Source organism: Microtus pennsylvanicus, chromosome X (genome assembly GCF_037038515.1).
Source record: "Microtus pennsylvanicus isolate mMicPen1 chromosome X, mMicPen1.hap1, whole genome shotgun sequence".
Classification (NCBI taxonomy): Eukaryota; Metazoa; Chordata; class Mammalia; order Rodentia; family Cricetidae; genus Microtus; species Microtus pennsylvanicus.
In genome coordinates, this window is record NC_134601.1 from 20,726,460 (window position 1) to 20,748,243 (window position 21,784).

The 21,784-nt window shown below is 41.5% G+C and overlaps 1 protein-coding gene and 1 pseudogene across 5 annotated transcripts in view; both read left to right on the plus strand.

The window, feature by feature from the left end:
* Vamp7 (vesicle associated membrane protein 7) overlaps positions 1-17,570 on the plus strand; it is a 39,067-nt gene extending 21,497 nt beyond the window's left edge. For all 5 annotated transcript variants that reach the window (XM_075957296.1, XM_075957298.1, XM_075957300.1 and 2 more), the window contains 2 exons: positions 14,713-14,805; positions 15,757-17,570. In XM_075957296.1, coding sequence (XP_075813411.1) covers positions 14,713-14,805; positions 15,757-15,825 — 162 coding nt within the window. In that variant the 3' untranslated portion in view covers positions 15,826-17,570. The remainder of the gene's footprint in view (positions 1-14,712; positions 14,806-15,756) is intronic.
* A 1,105-nt stretch (positions 17,571-18,675) lies between these two features.
* LOC142840266 (OTU domain-containing protein 4-like) lies at positions 18,676-19,635 on the plus strand (annotated as a pseudogene).
* Positions 19,636-21,784: the final 2,149 nt, after the last annotated feature.

Here is a 21,784-nt window from a genome sequence, read left to right on the forward strand (position 1 = left end):
TACTCTGTGTCTTTAAAGACGTTATCTTTTTTAAAGCATTAACTTTATTTTATGACTCTCTATACTCTTTTTCTTCTCTCTTCCAAGCCTACGTACATTTATCCAACACTATGACCCATTTAGAGGTCTTTTATGTCTGAATCTGTCCTACTGTGTATCTGTAATATTTTACTGTCCAGGAGCACTTCATAAAATGCTAAGCATTTCTTAAAATCTTAAGCTGTGTTATTGCTCGGGTAATATGTCAGTGCCTGCTTGTCCTGCCCAGTCCAGCATGGTGAAGCCACTTGTACCTCTGAGCCATGCGCACTGACCCACGTCTAGGCACATTGCCAGTCCACGACACCATTAAGCAAGCTACAGCACTCTGCTCACAAACCCCATCCAAATGCTCTGTCTCCCGCAAGAGCCAGAGGTCTTGCTGGCAGCATAGCCCAGAAAGCCTGCATTTCAAAATGGTATGGCTTTTTATCTGCTGCTGCTGCTGAGTCAGGAAAATCTCTCTTAAAGGAGCTGCGGCATGCCGCCAGCAAACAGCAAAAAGCTGTGTTAAACCTTTATAATATCCATGCTGGTTTAGCTTGGCAGTCCATATAATGAGATGTCTCTCTGTACTTAGCTCCTTCACAGTCAAAAAATTTAAAGAAAACACAATAATACACAGAATTCAGGCTTTCTGTGAATTTTCCATTTTTACGTCGCTTATTTTTCTTTATTTCTTTTAATCTATAATTATCTGTACTCTGTCTCTTTAAAGACTTTACCCTTTTAAAAAAGCATTAACTTTATTTTATACTCTATCTTTTCTCTTCTAAGCCTATGTATATTTATTTAACAGTGTGACCCATTTAGAGGTCTTTTATGTCTGAATCTGTAATTCTTTACTGTCCAAGAGCAGTTTTGCTTTGCAGTTTTAAATTGCTAAGGGCTTCAGAATCTAAGCTGTGACATTCCTAGGTCAAAAACAGGTACTGTGGGCTTGCCCCGCCCAGTCCAGCATGGCAGAGCCGCTTATGCCTCTGAGCTGTGTGCACCACTAGCATAGCAGAGGTGCTTGTGCCTTGGAGTCAGTTGTGCCTCTGAGCCGCACGTAATGCTCCCCTTTTAGGCACACAGCGAATTCAGAGGCCATCAAATGAACCATAGCACTTTACTCACGAACCCCATGGAAATGCTCTGTCTCCCACAAGAGACAGAGGTCACGCTGGCAGCACAGCCCATAAATTGGTATTTCAAAACCGCCACATTTTAGTAGACCTGATCCTGCTGCCTACCCAGGCAGGGAGCGCCAAGCCATGCCAAACCACAGGCATGGTCTCACTTGCTTTGATCCTGACCCCAAGTGGTTACACAAACATCCGGGCCGACAAATGCTCCATAACTGGAGATTGAACCGGTGGTAGGGCCCAAGAAGCCTTGTTTTAAAATGGTGCAGCTGTTTTTCTGCTGCTATTGCTGAGTCAGGAAATCTCTGTGGCACACCTGGGAAAGACTCCAACCAGCATCAGTCTCAGGCAGGAGAATCATGGTATCTGCCACACTTCCCTTCCCAGCATTCTATTCTGTCTACTTCACCTATCTAAATTCTGCCTTATCAAAAGGCCAAGGCAGTCTCTTTATTCAACCAATGAAAGCAACACACAAACAGAAGAACCTCCTACACCATAAACCTATTCTGTGACCTAGGTAATTGACAGAATCTCCTCTTTCTATTTTTTTTTTGTTCGAACATTTTTTTTATTTTTTAATTTTTTTTCATTTTTTTTATTGAGAAAAGGAAAAAAACCAAGTTTCCGCCTCAACCCAGCCTCCCATTTCCCTCCCCCTTCTCCCACCCTTTTCCCCCTCCCCCCACTCCTCTCCCTTCCCTCTCCAGTCCAAAGAGCAGTCAGGGTTCCCTGCCCTGTGGTAAGTCCTAGGTCCTCCCCGCTCCGTCCATATCTAGAAAGGTGAACATCCAAACTGGCTAGGCTCCCACAAAGCCAGCACATTAAGTAGGATCAAAACCCCATGCCATTGTCCTTGGTTTCTCATCAGCCCTCATAATTCGCCATGTTCAGAGAGTCTGGTTTTATCCCATGCTTTTTCAGTCACAGTCCAGATGGTCTTGGAGAGCTCCCTATAGATCAGCTCCACTGTCTCAGTGGGTGGGTGCAATCCTTGTGGTCCCAACTTCTTTGCTCATGTTCTCCCTCCTTCTGCTCCTCATTGGGACCTTGGGAGCTCAGTCCAGTGCTCCAGTGTGGGTCTCTGTCTCTATCTCCATCCATCACCAGATGAAGGTTCTATGGTGATATGCAAGATATTCGTCAGTATTGCTATAGGATAGGGTCATTTCAGGTTCCCTATCCTCATCTGCCCAAGGAACTAACTGGGGACATCGCCTTGGGCTCCTGGGAGCCACTCTAGGGTCAAGTCTCTTGCCAACCCTAAGGTGGCTACCTTAACTAAGAATTGTGCTTCTGTGCTCTCCTATCCAACCTTCCTTTATCCTAATCATCCTGTTTCCCCAAGTTCCCCCCATTCTCCCCTTCTCACTTTGCTGTATATAGCTTTTATTATATTTAGGTATAACCCTTGTATCCCTAATCTCTCCAAGACTTTTAACATAAATGGATGTTGAATTTTGTCAAATGCTTTTTCAGCATCTAATGAAATGATCATATGGTTTTTTTCTTTCAATTTATTTACGTGATGGATTACATTGATAAATTTTCATATGTTGAACCAGCCCAGCATCTCTGGGATGAAGCCTACTTGATCATAATGGATAATTTTTCTAATGTGTTCTTGGATTTGGTTTGCCAGTGTTTTGTTGAGGATTTTTGCATTGATTTTCATGAGTGAGACTGGCCTGTAATTCTCTTTCTTGTTTGAGTCTTTGTGCGGTTTTGGTATCAGAGTAACTGTAGCTTCATAAAAGGAATTTGGCAATGTCTCTTCTGTTTCTATACTGTGAAATACATTCAGGAGTATAGGTATTAGCTCTTCTTGGAAGTTCTGGTAGAATTCCGCATTGAAACCATCTGGTCCTGGGCTTTTTTTGGTACGGAGGTTTTTGATAACTGCTTCTAATTCTTCGCGACTAACAGGTCTATTTAGATTGTTCACCTGGTCCTGGTTTAACTTTGGTATATGATATTTATCTTAAAAAGTGTCCACTTCCTTTACATTTTCCAGTTTTGTGGCATATAGGCTTTTGTAGTAAGATCTAATGATTCTCTGAATTTCCTCTGTGTCTGTCGTTATGTCCCCCTTTTCATTTCTGATCTTATTAATTTGCAAATTCTCTCTCTGCCGTTTGATTAGTTTGGATAGGGGGTTGTCAATCTTGTTGATTTTCTCCAGGAACCAGCTTTTTGTTTCATTGATTCTTTGTATTGTTTTCTGTGTTTCTGTTTTGTTGATTTCAGCCCTCAGTTTGATTATTTCCAGTCTTCTACTCCTACTAGGTGAGTCTGCTTCTTTTTTTTCTAGAGCTTTCAGGAGGGCAGTTAAGTCTCCAATGTGAGCTTTCTCTGTTTTGTTTAAGTGGGCACTTAATGCTATGAACTTTCCTCTTAGGACTGATTTCATAGTGTCCCATAAGTTTGAGTATGTTGTTTCTTTATTTTCATTGAATTCCAGGAAGACTTTAATTTCTTTCTTTATTTCTTCCTTAATCCAGGTGTGGTTCAGTAGTTGACTGTTCAGGTTCCATGAATTTGTAGGCTTTCCGGGGGTAGCATTGTTGTTGAATTCTAACTTTAATCCATGGTGATCTGATAAGACATAGGTGGTAACTGATATTTTTTTGTAACTGTGGATGTTTGCTTTGTTACCGACTATGTGGTCGATTTTCGAGAAGGTTCCATGAACTGCAGAGAAGAAGGTATATTCTTTCCTATTTCGGGTGGAATGTTCTATAGATGTCTGTTAAGTCCATTTGCTTCATTACCTCCATTAATTCTCTTATTTCTCTGTTAGGTTTCCGTCTGATTGACCTGTCCATTGGTGAGAGAGGAGTGTTGAAGTCTCCTACTATTAATGTGTGCGGTTTGATGGCTGCCTTGAGTTTTAGCAATGTTTATTTTATGTACGTGGGTGCTTTTATATTAGGGGCATAGATGTTCAGGATTGAGACTTCATCCTGATGAACTGTTCCTGTTATGAGTATAAAATGCCCCTCTCCATCTCTTCTGATTGATTTAAGTTTGAAGTCAACTTTGTTAGAAATTAGTATGGCCACACCTGCTTGTTTCTTAGGTCCATTTGCTTGATAGGCCTTTTCCCAGCCCTTTACTCTGAGTAGGTGCCTGTCTTTGTGGTTGAGGTGTGTTTCTTGTAAACAGCAGAATGTTGGATCCTGTTTTCATATCCTATCTCTTTGCCTGTGCCCTTTTATAGGTGAGTTGAGCCCATTGACATTAAGTGATATTAATGACCAGTGGTTGTTAACTCTGGTCACTTTTTTAGTCGTAGAGTTTGTGTGTTTCCCTTCTTTGAGTTGTGTTGGTGAAGGGTCTCTAGATGTCTGAGTTATTGTGGTCATTGTTGGAGTCCTTGGGTTGTGATTTTCCTTCTATTACTTTCTGTAAGGCTGGATTTGTGGCTGCGTATTGATTAAATTTGTTTTTATCCTGGAAAATTTTATTTTCTCCATTTATAGTGAACGAAAGCTTGGCTGGGTATAGTAGTCTGGGCTTGCATCTATGGTCTCTTAGTTTCTGCAGTACATCTATCCAGGACCTTCTGGCTTTCATGGTTTCCATGGAGACCAGGTGTAAGTCTGATAGGTTTACCTTTATAAGTGACTTGGCCTTTTTCCTTTGCAGCTCTTAAAATTCTTTCCATATTCTGTATGCTTTGTGTTTTGATTATTATATGGTGAGGGGATTTTTTTTTGATCCAGCCTATTCGGTGTTCTGTATGCTTCTTGAACCTTCATAGGTATATCTTTCTTTAGGTTGGGAAAGTTTTCTTCTATAATTTTATTAAATATATTTTCTGGACCACTGAGCTGCACTTCTTCTCCTTCTATTCCTATTATTCTTAGGTTTGGTCTTTTTATTGTGTCCCAGATTTCCTGAATGTTTTGTAATGAGAGTTTGTTGGACTTGCTGTTTTCTTTGATCAGTGTGTTTATTTTCTCTATGGTATCTTCAGAATCTGAGATTCTTTCTTCTAACTCTTGTATTCTGTTGGTTATACTTGCTTCTGTAGACTCTGTTTGTTTACTTAAATTTTCCATGTCCAGCCGGCCCTCTGTTCGTGTTTTCTTCTTTGCCTCCATTTCAGTTTTCAAGTCTTGAACTGTTTCCATTATCTGTTTGATTGTTTTTCCTTGGTTTTCTAGGGTATCATTCACTGATATATTCAATTCTTCAAACTTTCTATTATATTTCTCATCCATTTCTATAAGGGTGTTTTTTACATGCTGTTTAAGGGCGTCAATCACTTTCATGAAGTCAATCTTTTCTACTTCTTCTTGATTAAGGGGTTCATGTCCTCCCATTGTGAGGTTGCTGGTTTTTGGTGGCTTCATGTTGCTTTTCAGCTTGTTGGGTGAATTCTTGCATTGGCGTCTGCCCATCTCTTCTTCCAAATGCTCCCTTATGGATCTTCTTTTACCGGATCAGATCTCCTTGCCTACTGATGTACCTTCCCAGTGATGGCTCTCCTGGTGCCGAGATCAGATCTCCGTGCCCAATGATGGCTCTCCCCAATGCTGGCTCTCCTGGCACCCAGATCAGGTGTCTGTGCTCAATGTTGGCTCTCCTTGCGCCTAGAGATCAGGTCTCTGTGCTGGTTGTGCAGCTCGCAAACAAAGCACCTACCCTGCTTTGTGCAGGCAGGCCATAGAAAGAAAGGAGCTCCCGCCCGCTTGGGTGCCCTGAGGATTCGGACCCAGTGCCCAGACAGGCTGGGCTGGGTGATGTTATGTGTTGAAAGAGGGCAGTGGGGCCGAAGTGGGGAGGGTTCTGGATGCAAGCCCAATGTTGGCTCTCCTGGCGCCGAGAGATCAGGTCTCCGTGCTGGTTGGGTAGCTCACAAACAAAGCGCCTACCTTGCTTGGTGTAGGCAGGCTATAGAAACAAAGGAACTCCCACCCGCTTGGGTGCCCTGAGGATTAGGACCCAGTGCCCAGACAGGCTGGGCTGGGTGAGTTATGTGCCAAAAGAGGGCGGTGGGGCCGAAGTGGGGAGGGTTCTGGATGCAAGCTGGGTGGGATAGGAGGAAAGAGGCAGCATGCAGGGAGTAGAGGCCCTGCAGAGAGCCCAAGAAGGATAGGGGGCTGAGGAACCCCTGAGTTCCCTGTCCCGGGCTGGCGCTGCGGGGTCAGAAACTCACCCCAATTCCTCTTTCTATTTTTTCAAGAGCAATTTGTAATCCCCATTTAGGCAAAACTTTCTTTACTTCAAACATTCTTTCTAAGGTATCTGCATTTGAATCAAATAGCAAAATGTCATCCATGTGATGGTAAATTATAGATTTAGGAAATTGTTTACATATTATTTCCACTGGCTGACTCACAAAGCATTGCCTTTGGGAGGATAGTCCTGTGAAGGCAATTTTTCTCTGCCCTTTTCTTATAGGTATAGTGAGGAAATAATCTTTTAAATCAGTAACTATAAGAGACCATCCTTTAGGTAATAGAGAAGGCAAAAGAATTCTAGATTGTAGAAGGCCCATAAGATGAATTACCTTATTGACAGCTCTTAGATCTGTCGCCATTCTCCATTTGCCAGATTTCTTTTTAACAACAAATAGAGGAGAATTCCAAGGGCTGGTTCATTCTTCAATATAGTGGGCATCTAGTTGCTTCTGTAACAGCTGTTCTAAAGCCTGCAGTTTTTCTTCTGTTAAAGGCCATTGTTTAACCCATATTGGTTTCTTAGTTAACCATTTTAAAGGTAGAGCCATTGGTACCTCTAAAGGTTTGCTAGTTGCTTCGTGTTCTTCTAGTAATAATTACAATATTATTTATACACACTCTTAGCTTTGGTATTTGATCATTTTTAGAAGTCTGCCAATATATATACTTCCTATTGGAATTTTTGATTCATCCTCCATGTCTATTTCATCATCCAGAACAGTATGTTTTTTTACAGCAGGCAATGGATATTTTAATTTTTCTGGTGAGATATGTCCTCCATGGTGACTGGGAATGACTGGACCACTTTTGGCTTGGGGACCTGTGAGAGGCCCCTCGAGGAGTTTCCCCATGGTATTGGGTTGCCTTGTCTGTCTTTTGTTGATCTACATTCATTGTTCCAATGTTGGCCTTTACCACATCTTCTACATAATCTAGAAGGTGGAGACCTTCTATTTTTTCCATTCCCAGAGGAGACATTATTTCTAGGAATTCCTTGTCTACAGTCCCTTCTCAGATGTCCTATTCTACCACAATTGAAACATTTGCCATTTTTATGTCTCCTCATACCTTTGGAAATTGCTTCTCCTACCCAAGCCTCAGTATTAGAGTCAAATGTTTCAGCGTTCATTATTCCTACAGCACATTATGGTGAGGAGGCATGGATGCAAGTAATAGTCATAGTGGCAGGAGCCGGAAACAGAGTACATTATGAATCAGAGAGCGAACTGAAAGTGTCGGGCAAGGCTGTATACTCTCAAAGTTCACCTCCAGTGATATACTTCCTCTAGCAATGCTGCAACTCCTAAATATTCCTAAGCAGTGTCACCAATTGGGAATCAAGTGTTCAAATGCCATAGCCTATTTTGGACATTTCTCAGTCAAAGTATCACATCCATTTAGTCCCCCATAAAGTCTGGTTTATCACTAAAATGTCACCCTGATATTAGTTCTGTCAGAAGGGGTACATCTTTAAAAATTAATGGATGGTAGCATGTTGTTGTCAGTACAAGCTCTGCTGGCAGCTACAGATCCATAAGATGCAGTAGTAGCAAATCAGTACAAACAAAATTAGGAAATACATCAGCAGACAGCTTAGTTTTGGGCATATGTGTATGCTTGAAAACCATTTTGCTAAGAGAACCAACATCCAGCAGGTCAGAAAAACAAGTCAGTCAGTCTCTTCATCTGTATCTTTACTTTTCTCTTATCCCTTTTATATCACCCAAGACAAAAATTTCTACACAAGAAAAGATTATGTCACAATCACAAGTTACATTTTTTTTCAAAATCAAATTAGTCTTCACACTGAATGAAATCACATTATGATCACAAATTACATGTTTTTCTTAGAAGTCCATAAGTACTTAAACTTTTTTTGTATTAATATTCCTACCATAACATCTTCACCCCAAAGCAATGATCCTTAACAAAGATTTAAACAAGCCAAGTATATTTCAGATTGTTCCTTTTGTACTAGCAGGCAGCTATTTACAGTTTCAGTGTAGCAGATTTCTATCCTATTTCTCTTCTACAAAACTTTACTCAAGTGGTCTAGCTAACCATCTGTTTTTCTTTATACACAATACACATTTAATTTCCTTTCACAACTTTGTTTTTTCAAGGTGTATACTTGGGCCTGTGATTAATTCTGTAAGCTGCATGACCAAGAAACTCAGGCCTAACCTTGGGTGTAGGTATAAATTGCTTTCTTTGATCATCAGCCTGTTTATCCAGAGGCATAATTCATGGAGCTATAATGCATGAAACCTCTTTGTTCTTATTTTCCATTCTCTGCAAATCTAAGAAAGGGGAAAGTGACTTCTAGCCTAATTTTCCCTTATTTGTATCTCTTGTTGGAGCAGTAATTGGCAGAATTACCTATAACAGTTCCCTAATCATTTTTATTAACTGTCCTAACCACATGAATCTTTAAATTATTGATCTAACTAATCATCATTGCTCTTATAAAAATCATCTTCATTATTATCTTCAACTAAATTTCCCACTGAGGAGTGGGATTTTCCCATGAAACCATCACTATACTAGACACAGTGGGATCCTTTCTCATAGTAATCACACCATGCCAAATACCAAAGGAACATGAGGTAGCAAGTAGGAGAAAGTACAGTAGAAGCAAGGGGTACCTGGGGACGACTTCCCCAGGGCTTTGCCCCTCCAGGTACTTACATCCTAGCTTTACTCTCTGGTTGGCTGTATTCCTTAAGCTCCATTACTGATGGCAGCTCCTCTGTCATGGCCTCTGACAACATTTTCTAGTGCAGAATTACAAAGATATATATCCCCCAAAATTGAACATAAAACATTTGATAGAAATGTAGTAATAGATGCGACCCCTCTTCCAGGGCTCCCAAGCCAGGGAAGCTGCACCCCCTCTTCAATGGCTGGCCTCCCCGTGGCAGGCCCTGGGGTTCCAGGCTTGGGCACATGTGCACCCCTCTTCCATAGCCAGCCTCCAAGAGCTGGGCAGACTCCGGGGACTAACGGTGGAGACGCTGTGCCCTCCACTTCCACGGCCGGCCTCCCCAGGTCCAACCAGGACAGACCCTGGGGAGGCAGGCTGGGGAAGATGTGCATTGCTCTTCCATGACATGCATGCCCTGGGGAGCTAGGCCAGAGAAGAAACACCCCCTCTTCCACCCAGCATCCTGAGGGCTGGCTAGGTCAAGAAAGATGTGCCCCCTCTACTACAGCTTCCTTTCCCGGGCAGGGCAGGCCGAGCTTTGCCCACTGTTCCATGGCTGCCAGGCAGGGGAATTGCACCCCCTCTTCCAAAGCTGACACCCCTGGGCTGTCAAGGCCTTAGGGTACCAGACCGGGGAAGATGTCCCCCCCTCTTCCAGTCAGCCTTCCCAGGGTCAGCCTGTCCCTGGAGTCCTAGTCAGGGTAGATACACCCCCTCTTCCATGGCAGACAGGCCCTATTGAGCCAGGCCAGGGAAAACGCATCTCCTCTTCCATGACTGGCCTTCCTGGGCAGGCCAGGCACTGGAGCCCCAGGCCGGGGAAGATGTGCACCCTCTTAAACTGCCAGCCTCCCCAGGCAGGCCAGTCCCTGTAGTGCCAGGCCAGGGAAGCTGTGCCACCTCTTCCACAGCTGGCTTCCCCAGGGCAGATCAGGCCCTGGGTTGCAGGGCTGGGAAGCTGTGCCCCCTCATCCTCGACTGGCCTCCCTAGATTACGCCAAGCCCTGGTGTGCCAGGGCGGGGAAGCTGCTCCCCATCATCCACAGCTGGCCTCCATAGGGCAGTCCAGTCCTTGGGGTGCCAGGCCTGGGAAGCTGTGCCCTCTTTCCACAGCCTGCCTCCCCAGGGCAAGCCAGTCCCTGTGGTGACATGCTGAGGAAGTTGGGCCTACTCGTCCACAGTTGGCCTCCCCAGGGCAGGACAGGCTGTGTTGTGCCAGGCCTGGGAAGATGCGCACCTCATCCAGGGCTTCCAGGTCCAAAGATGCCAGGCTGGGGAAGCAGTGCCCTTTCCTCCACGACTGAACTCCCCAGGATAGGTTCTGGCGTGCCAGGTGAGGGATGCTGTGCCACCGCATCCATGGTTGCCAGGCTAGGTAAACTGTACCCCCTCTTCCACGGATGTCCTCCCCAGACCAGGCCTGGGCCTTGGGTGCCATGATGAAATTACTGTGTCCCCTCTTCCACGGATGCCAGCCTGTGGAAGCAATGTCTTCTCTTCCACATCCACCAGGCTGGGGAAATTGCACTTCTACTTCCACAGTTGGCCTCCCCAGGACATGCCAGGCCCTTGGGTAACAGGCTCGGGAATCTGTGCACCCTCATCCAGGGATGCCAAGCCAGGGACACTGTACCCCCTCTTCAATGGCTGGCCTCCCCATGGAAGACCCTGGGGTGCCAGGCTGGGGAAATGTAATGGGAGCCTTCAAGTTCTAGTCTTCAAGACTTCCGTGCAGGGTTCAAATAAAGACACCACGATAAGCTAAAAGGGGACTAAAAATCTGAGGGTAAAGAACTCTATTCACAATGGGAATTATCTGCCCATGTTTATTCTTCTCTCTTTCTCTCTTTATTCTTGTTCTGCCTTGTTCTACCTGTTACCAATGTTCGCAGTCATATATAACTTTTAAAGCAGCAATTCTCCAGCCCTAGCAGGCTTCAGGACCAAAATTCTTTTGCACCATAGAAATCAGATAAGGGTTTTCATACACACACACACACACACACACACACACACACACACACACACACACACAGAGAGAGAGAGAGAGAGAGAGAGAGACTGAGACAGAGACAGAGACAGAGACAGAGAGATCCATGGGAGTGACTAGTGCACATCTAGTGAACACCTTAATGGAGAAAGTTAAGAAAGGAATTAAATCATCAGGGAATTGTAAGAGGGGAAGGTTACTGTGCTACGCTACATTTATAGGTGGTTAGTAAAGGGCTGAAAGGTTTATTTTCAGTAAAATTATGAGTAGGGCTGGGGAAGTTGTACCCACTCTTCCACAGCTGGCCTTCCCAGGGCTACCAAGGACCCTGGGATGCCAGGCCAGGGGAGACACACTCCCTCTTCCATGGCAGGGGAAGATGCGCTTCTTCTTCCAAAGCTGGACTCCCCTGGGCCAGTCAAGCCTTGGTGTTCCAGGAAGGAAGATGTGCCCCCTCTTCCATGACCAGCCTCCCCAGATCCAGCCAAGCCTTGGGGATTTAGGCCTCGGAACCTGTGACTCCTTGTCTTCTCCCTAGAGTTAGGGATAGCCTCCTGAGGGCCTACGAGGCCCAGGGTGCCAAGCTGGTGAAGCTGTGTCCTCCTTCATGGTCTGTATCCCCAGGGTTAGACAAGCCCTGGGGTGCCAGGCCAGGATGATGCACTCTTTCTTCCACATCGGCCTCTCTAGGTCCAGCCAAGTCCTGGAGTGCCAGGCCAGGGAAGATGACCAGCCTCCCCAGACAGGCCATGCGCTCAAGTACTAGGCTCGGGAAGCTTCACCCATTCTTCAACAGCTCCCAGGCAGCAGAAATGTGACCTCTCTTCCACGGCTGACCTCCCCTTGGCCGGCCAGGTGCTGGGGTGCCAAGCCAGGGAAACTGAGCCCCACTCTTCCAGTCTGGCCTACCTAGGGCCAGACAGGCCCTGGAGGTCAGGCCGGTAAACTATGTCCCCCTCTTCCACGGCTGGCCTCCCCGAGGCCAGATAGGCCCTAGGTAGCCAAGCGGAAAAGCTGCACCCACTCTTCCATGGCTACCAAATATTACCAGATTAAAATATGGTAACCTACTTTTTACGTAGAGAAATAGGGAGACTTATTCTTTACCTGTTACCGTGAACATCTAAGATTCTAATGTAAATTTCTATTTGGTGGTAGAAATGTGCTCCAGAACAATTTCCCTTGCTCTGTTTCAGGTCATCAGTTTGGAATGTTTTATTATAGTTCTTCACTCTTAAGTTTTCCTATGTAGGGCTGGAGAGATGGCTCAACAGTTAAGAGTACTTACTGCTATTGTAGAGGACCTGGGTTCAGTTCTCAGCACACATATAGTGGCTCACAGCTGTCTCACCATATAGCCCTGGCTGGTCGCCTGAAATTGACCATATAGACCAGGCTGGCTTCAAACCCAGAGATCCATCTGCCACTGTGACTTAAATGCTGGAATTAAAGGCATGTGCAAGGAAGTATACATCAATGGTGATGGTTCTTGAGGTTGTCTTATCATTAGACCTCTCCCGTCTCCCTTTCCCTACTTGGACCATGAGGTAAATATTCTTTACCACACATTACCATAATCACCATACTGTTCTGGCAAAGCAAAGGGCTAAGTTACTGGACTGAGCTCTCTGGAATCATGTGCCGAAAAACTATTTCTAACCTTTAGTATGATCTTGGATATGTGCACACATTGTTGCACAAGTCTGACTGATATAATTATTAAGAGTCATTATATTCTTATAAACTGTATTAACTTTTTTCAGTTAAGAACCATTTTCTCTGATCATTTACATATGGTACTTTTGTAATCCCTTCTAATATGCCTTAGTCAGTGCACATATTTCTGGCATGAATGTTTAGGGCTTAATGTACTTTGGGCATGTAGTATATACTCATGTATCAGTTGAGTTTATGCGTGGCATGCTTTTCATTCTGCACTAAATGAAACCCAGGCTGATACCTTGTTACCTGCAGCACTATAGAGACTTTGTAGAGAAAGCAGTTAATTAAAATGTAGCAGCCATATTGAAAAGTATATTAACTGTAAGTATACAACTTGTAATTATTTACTAATGTATGCAAATACATTCATTGAGCCAACATGCAGATTAAATTTAGAGTATTATTAAAACTCAGAGGTGCCTTTCTACCCTCTTCTATTGACTGCACTCTTTGGAGTATCCCATATATTAAAAAGCTATTGGACTGGGGCTGTAGCTCAATTGGTAGAGTGCTTGCTTGGTGTGCGTAAAGCCCTGGGCTTAATCTCCATCGCTTCTATCTTAGGTTTACTATTACTGTGATGAAACACCATGACCACAATCAACTTGGGAAGGAAAGGGTTTATTTTGCCTTACAATGGAACTTCACTGTTTATTGAAGGATTTCAGGGCAGGAACTCAAACAGGGCAAAAATCTTGAAGCAGGACCTGATACATAGGCCATGAAGGAGTGCTGTCTACTGACTTGCTTCTTATAGCTTGCTCACCCTGCTTTCTTATAGAACCTAGCACCACTAGCCACGAAGTAGCACTACCTTCAATCGTATTGGCCCTCTTACATCAATCACTAATTTTAAAAATGCCCTAAAGGCTTGCCTACAGCCCAATCTTATGGAGACATTTTCTCAATTGAGGTTCCCTCTTCTCAGATGTCTTTGGCTTGTATCAAGTTGACATAAAAAGTAGCCATCGCAGTCACCTAAACCAGGCAAGGTGGTACATACCTATAATCCTAGCACTTTGGAAGTATAGCCAGGAAGATCAGGACTTTAATGTCCTTACCTTCATAGCAAGTTCAAGACTAGTCAGTACTGCATATAACCACATCTCCAAAAAATATAAAAAGAAGCTGTAACATTTACTCTGTTTTTCTTTATGTCAAAATTGTGACATTAATCCATGATATGTAGATTGACTACATAAATATATTAGTAAGCTGTTTTAATTACTGTATATTTCATTGTGGTTTACTGATATTTTAATACTTTCCAGTTTTAGGTATGAATAATAACCCAAACATTTTTTGAACTTTCACATATATCTCTTTTGTATAATAATAGCTAAGTATTTAGTACATGTTGATATTTGCTTACCTATTTGTTTTAAATTGCTTGTGTTCTGGTGAAAATGCTTTAATATCTCCTGAGAAGATTACAATGCAAAAGAAAATGGATAACTGAAGAAATGTGATCCTGTGGGGTTTTGACACTTAACAAGTAAATACATATGTTTCTAGGAAAATCAAACACATTTATATATATTGTTCAAAGCCAATTGGAAATTGTTTTCTCCTAAATAATCACTTGTTCATTCAACATTATGTACATTGCTACGTAGAGAAGGAAAAGAAGTGAAGCCTTGCCAGTGAGTTCATATTGCTTAATATTGGTTTCAATGAACTCTGTTTTGGCTAACTACTGATTCTGAATGACCAGTCTCTCTTTGAAAAGAGAAGGAAGGAAAAAAGGACATTTGAATTTAAACAAAATTAGTGTAAGTATGGCTCAGTAGTAGAGTACTTGTCTACCATGATCTAGGCCCCGGGTTCCATTCTTAGAACCAAAATGTAAGATAATTGACTAAAAAAAAGCTTGCAGGTTTTTACTACGAATAATTCATATAGCCGGTGTCAAGAATAAAACAACTTACGATTGTGTTCTAGTCTGTAACTTTCAAAACTACCAGCAGAAACCTTGCTCGAGCCATGTGTATGAAGAATATCAAGCTTACTGTCATCATCATCATCGTATCGATTGTAAGTTTTTTCTCTTTAGTATGTGAGCTTATTTTTCACTCTTTAAGGTTATGGGATTCTTATTTATTGATATTCTGAAATGGGCTACATTCACATTTTAATTGTAAAACACATGACTAGGAAATATCTTTTCTTGTGAAATCAGCATTAAGTATCATCTCCATTTAAACTCCTATTTTCCTATAGAGAAGTTTTGTACAAAATGAGATAAGCAAAACTGTGGTTGAGGACATGGCTTAATGTTTAAAAGCACTTTTTCTGTAAGCAAGAGGACCTGGGTCCAAATCTCCAACAGCCACCTAAAAGGCTAGGCATAGTCGTGCATGCCTGTAGCCCCAGCGTGTGTAGTGTGTACATGTAGTTCCTGGTAGCTTGTTGGCTAAGCAGCCTAACTGAAAAAGTGAAATTCTAATATGCTTGCATAGTGAGAGACCTGATCTCAAATAATAAATAGGAAAGCAGTAGAGGAAGACACTGGAGGTACTCTGGCTTTTGTATATACATTCACAGGTGTGCATACCCATGTACTACACACACACACAAAACACTTCTGTTATATAAAACTTTCAACTAGTTTCATCTATACACAGAATTATATAAGAATTAATATGTAATTTCATCTATTCTACAAACATTTGTTAGCTAGGCGGTATGTGTTTTAGCATTGATCCAGACTCATGATTGAAGCTCAGTGTGTTCATACACTTGTGTGAAAGTTATTATGTAATTCTGAAACTGTACACCTCCCACCACATATTTTGAAGCCAGCATCTTAATAACAGAAAATAATAAAATCATTCCTCACAAAGAATCTTAGTTTTGCTATAGTTTCACTATTGGTTACGTTAGTGAAGAGCATTACTCTTCTAGTACCAGTAGAGTTTCTTTGATGTGTTCCTTGAACCTTGTGATAGAGTCATGTAAGTAAAATTGCCTTCTTTCTTCTTCCAGGTGTTCATCTATGTCATTGTGTCACCTCTCTGTGGTGGGTTTACATGGCCAACCTGTGTAAAGAAATAAAAAAGAAAACATTACCATTAACCAAGCATATAAGAGTGAAAGGAGAGAAAGGCAATCCATGTGACTCAGGCTTTTCACTATTTTCAGAAATTATCTGCCAGTTCCTTTAATCTTCCTTTTGCTTTTTCTTGTCTTAATAGTATTATATGCATCTAGATTTATCTTTGTCTTCTCATATTGTTTAACAAACTTTACGTTGAACCATTATTTACAGGAATATCTTTGAAATGATATTTGTTTCTTTTGTTAAGTATAAACTTCTACTTAGAAAGACATTTTTTGTTTTTAACACACAAAGCTTTTGCCAAGGTGGAAACCACCAATCTTATAATTTGTCTGTTAAAACTGTCTAGGAATTTTCTGTGCTCACACAAAATTATTGGGAGATTGATTGTATTGCTAACATATCATTTTAGTCTCTTTCGTTATGGGAGAGTTTTAGGTGCTTCAAAGTCATATAGAATATTTTGGGAATTGTAATGAATTGTTGGTGCTGCTTATATCCAGGAGCCCATACAAGTGATGTATTTAGTGTTTTTATTTTAATAAGGTGGGAAACATTTTGCTAGCCGATTAGAAGCACAAGAATTATCCTTGTCCTCCCAGCATTTACTTTCTTAAATAAAGTTTAGTGCATTATTCATTCATACTGCAGATAGTTTAATATCTTCTGCTTCTCCATTACAAAGTCGAACTGAGAAAATGAATTAAATAAGTTGAGAATTGTGGGTTTTAGATATTATTTTTCTTCTGTGCATAATTGGGACAAACATATTTTTAATAAAATTCATAACAGGAAACGGGAGGCAGATATTTCTAACTCATCAAAGAAAAAGAAGGGAACCACAATAAAAGGGCAAGCATTGTAGCCTCACAAAATGCAGTCATGTGGGAAGTTTTTTTTTTTCCATTCTGGGAAAAGCCCAAAATGAATACAATCAGAAGTCAACTCCAGGATTTGGATTTAACTTCTGTTGAATAATAGTTTGATCTTTCTTTGTGGTTTAACAAATTCTTTAATCTAATTTTGAATAGTTGTAAAGCTGAAAGAGAATAGACAGTATAATGATATAGTACAAAATATCTTAACATAAATCTATTATAGAATAAGAAAGTCTGAATGTTATGATGCTTCATCTACTCTGGCATCAGTAATTTAGTAGTTGGTATCTATCTGAAATGAAAACATTTTTGCCCTAGATGTAATTGCATTTATTTATCCATAGGTGAAATTAAATAGAAGTGATATTGCATTTTATTCTTTTCTCAATGAAACAATGAACTAGTGTTTTGGACTCATCCAACTGTTTAGCCTAGTCATGTGCCTTGAATATGTATTTATGTGTCCTATAATCAGACCCTTCGTACCTCTTCTTCTATGTTCATGCTATTTGTTTGATTTATTTGATACACCTAATGCACATAGGAAATCTTTGGTCCATCATGCATAACACAATTTTTCCAGACATTTTTATGAGCACTAATTCATAGTAATTATATAATTATTTCCTATTAGGAAATACATTCATTCTCCAAAAAATTTTGACATTCCCAAGTAATAACTTAAAGGCTTAAAATTTATTTTCTTTTCTTATACACACTAGAATAAAATTAATGTGCATGTTATAGGGATTAATTACTTAAGCGTTCCTTGCTCAATTTATGTATAAGGATGCTTTTTACGGCATATTTCTCATTGTAAATGATGCACAAATTGAAAACATTAATAAAAGTTAATACATTGAGTTTCTTGTTTTAGAAGTTCTTACTTTAGTTATATGTAAAGACATTTAAACATGGTGTTTGGAGAAAAATAATTTTATTTATGTTGAAATACTGAGTGTAGCATGAATAATAAAAACCCAGAGACAGAAATTGGGGTTCAGCTTGAAGGTCGGAAAAGCAAAACAGCCAGCCACTGGCTCTTACCTCTACCGCAGTCCAAAATGGTGATCCTGCCTCCAAGAATCTCAGAATGAGACTGTGTCTGTGAGCTGTCGCATCCCATTTTATAATCCTCCCTAGGGCTATGATTAACGGTGTGTACCATTGGGATTAAAGGCATTCATTGCCTGATTTCTTCGGCAAACTGGTGTGGCTACTGGGATTCAAGGTGTGTGTTACCACTGCCTGGTCTATAAGACTGACCAGTGGGGCTGTTTTACTCTCTGATCTTTAGGTAGACTTTATTTATCAAAATAAAAATGAAATATCACTACAACTGAAAAGTGTGACCTAATTCTTCTCTGTGAAGATTTAAAGCATAGAGTTTAATTCCAGAAACCATAAGATGAAAATAAAAATAACTAAAAAAGAGGGTATGTAGTCCACCATGCTGAAAGTATCCAAAACTATCATCCTTAGCTGGGACAGTCTATCATCCATAGACTCAAACACACACACACACACACACACACACACACACACACACACACACACACCACATGCCAAGTTGTAAATAGCATGTTGAATGTTACAGAAGGGAAAATGAGACTTTTTTAATTGAGAGTTTATTAAACAATATAACAAAATGTTTGGTTTGTCAAGATAAGGGAGCAAGGTTAAAATTTACCATTACTCGGGATTACTTAGGGTTAGGTATTAGAATTAGGGGGTTAGAGTGTTGGGTTTAACAATTAGGGTTGTTAGGGTTAGAGGGTTAGGGTTAGCAGAACTCAGCAGCAGCAAAAGGGGTTAGGGTTAGGGATAAGGGTTAGAGAGGGTTTGGGGTTAGGAAACAGGTTGGGTTAGGGTTAGGATTTAAACTTTGAGTTCAGGTTCAGGTTGGTTATGGGGTTAGGGTACTCAGGGATAGGCTAGGATTAGAGTTAAATGTTAGGGTTTTTAACCATGGGCATGCCCAACGGCAAGGACCAGGGCTGCATGGGGCCGCTCAAGGAGCCCATGGATGCCTATCTGCCCAGACTGGGCTTGTATCAGAAATTGGTCGCAAAGAACGGGTTTTACTTGTTCAGAGCTGTAGCTAGCAGGTATTGTATTCTCTGTCTTGCCATGTGGAAGTTGGAATGGCCTGTATTCACTACCTTTGAGAGGACAGAGAGAAATTTGAAGCATTTATAGAGCATCATTTGAAGAATATTTAAAACGTTTGGAAAACCCACAGGAATGGGTAGGACAAGTGGAAATAAGTACCCTTTCTCTTATGTACAGGAAAGATTTTGGAATATATCAGGTGCCAAATATTTCTCATTCACAAGTAACTGATAATAATTTTCCTGAAAAGGTGTTACTGTGTTTTTCAAATGGAAATTATGATATTTTCTATCCTATAACAAACATAAAAATAGTTCTGCAATGTGTCACTCTCTTTTTTATGAATTGCTGTAAGAAAAGGTATTTAAAACTGATGTTAGTAAAATCATGATGGGACTAGAAACATCTGAAGTGGCTGGTGAAAGCAATAGTGAAATGTGAGATTTTGAGGATGATAGCTGCAAGAGAAAGAGTACTGCTGCTACTGATGTGAATGGAATTAGGTCTTGGGGCAGGGAGAACCCAGAGAAAAATGAGAACATGGCTGACCTTCCTCTGTTCAGAAAGGTTCTTCTTAAGTGGTTCAACCCAGCAGTCTATAGAAATGAAATTTGGATGAAGTCCAAACAAGTTCAAAAATGTGATTATTTCATTGCTGCTACATTACAATATGAAGTTGGAGATAAATGCCATATTAAATTGGATCATAACAGAAAATTTTCTAATGCAGATATTCATGACTTTCACTCTGAGAATGTGAAAAAAAACATAAACCAAAGAACCTCAAGACACCTCCCCCAGAAATCTGGAACATAGTATCAGGAAAGAAAGTGAAAAAAAAAACAATTCAGATATGGATTACAGTGTGCCAAAGCAGGACTGGCCAAGCCCTGGAGAGCCAGGCAAGAGAAGATGTGCCCCCTCTTCCATGGCTAACCTCCCCTGTGTCAGTGAAGCCTTGGTCTGCTGGCTCCCTGGGGTGCTAGGCCAGGGAATGTGCACTACCTCATCCAGGGCCGGTCTCACCAGGGACAATCAGGCCCTGGGATGTCAGGCCAGGGAAGATGTGACCACTCTTTCAGGGCTCCCAAGCCAGGGTCACTGTACCACTCTTCAATGGCTGGCCTCCCCATGGGAGACCCTGGGGTGCCAAGCTGGGGAAAAGTAATGGGAGCCTTAAAGTTCTAGCCTTCAAGTCTTCCATGCAGGGTTCAATTAAAGACACCACAATAACCTAAAAGATGAAGGTAAGTCACCAGTTTGGAATTATGATTAATAGAATGATTATTTATTTAAGGGGGAAAAACTTACAGATCACCGTCATAGACAACAGCCCTCTGCGCAATCAGGAAGGGAGCCTAGTCGCTGGAAGCGGAGCCGGAAACCAGAGAGTGAGCAGAGGGCAGTTGCTGCGTTATTAAAGAGAGAGACCACACCCCAATGGGCTGGTATCTCAGCAGCTATTTGCTGAAGGAGCGGAAGGAGCTCCTGCAACACCTCCCCCTTTTGTTTAAGTACGAGAGTTTTAAACGTACTAGGATATTATATACAATAAGTACAAATATCCTATTCTAACTAGCTTAAGTCTTCTATAATAAATAATTTGGCCAAGTCATGAGAGGAAAGTAACTACATTTATATAGTCTTCAGCCCCATCGAAGATCTGAGAACGGAAATAATGTTACCTGAGTAATTAGGAAGTGCAATTAAACAACTTCCAAAACATGCAACAATCACAGAGACAACTAGCTATCTGGGCAATCACCCAAGGTCACATTTGCAGCATTGAAGCAACCAACTTTGGCTAAGGCCTAACGTAACTGACATACTGTAGTAGTAGGAGCGGCGGGGCTGCGTCCCCAGCACCCGGCCGTCCACACGGCTAGCTTTACCCAAAATAATTACACGGAAACTGTATTCTTTTAAACACTGTTTGGCCCATTATATCTAGCCTTTTCGCGGCTAACTTTCGCACCTGGACTAACCCATTTCTATTAATCTGTGTAGCCCACGAGCTGGCTTACCAGGAATGATCTTAACCTGCGTCTGCCTGGAGTGGGAGAATCATGGCGACTCCTTGACTCAGCTTCTTTCTCCCAGCCTTCTGTTCTGTTTACTCCTCCCACCTATGTTTTAACCTATGAGGGCCAAGCAGTTTATTGCTTAACCAATGAAATCAACAGATTGATATATGACACTCCCACATCACTTCCCCTTTTTCTGTTTAAACAAAAAAGAAAGGCTTTCATTTTAACATAGTAAGATTACATATAGCAAAACAGTTATCAAGCAAGAATTACAGTTACAATATTTATATCTATTTTATCTTTTATCATAACTAAGGAAAACTATAACTATCTATTCATTCTTCAACTCCATCAAAGACTCCAGAAGGATATAATACTACCTAAGTAAACAAAAAATAAGAAAACTCTAGAAATGACAGAGACATCTCACTGCCTGGACAGTCACCCAAAGTTCTTTTGTACCGTTGGGGCATCCATCTTCAGCCTTTAGGCCCATAGTATCCAGCAGACATTTTCATCAAGCAGGAAATTCCAAAGACAGTTCAGTCACTATCTGCTGTGTCCTGCAGAATGTCTTGCAGACTCTTTCATGAGTCATGAACCCCAAAAGACCGTCTCACCTTTAGGTAAGCTCAGCAGTCCTCTCTCTGCGGGTTCTCTGTGTCCATTTTATGCAACAGTCCAGGCAAAAGCAGTTTCTTGCCCAAATGGCTATCAAACTCCATAAGGATCCTCTTCGATGCCCATCTTCCTCTTTAAGTAGATTGGTGCTGCCAGGAGCAGTTGTGTCTCATTGTCATGAAAAGTCCTAAGTTATTAAAATATCTTAAATGCCATATTCTGCAGCCTTTGAGAGATACGAAGAATGCCTATCTGAAATATATCTCTGTATATCTAGAAAATCTAAGTGACATGGCTACAAACTTGACTATTATTTA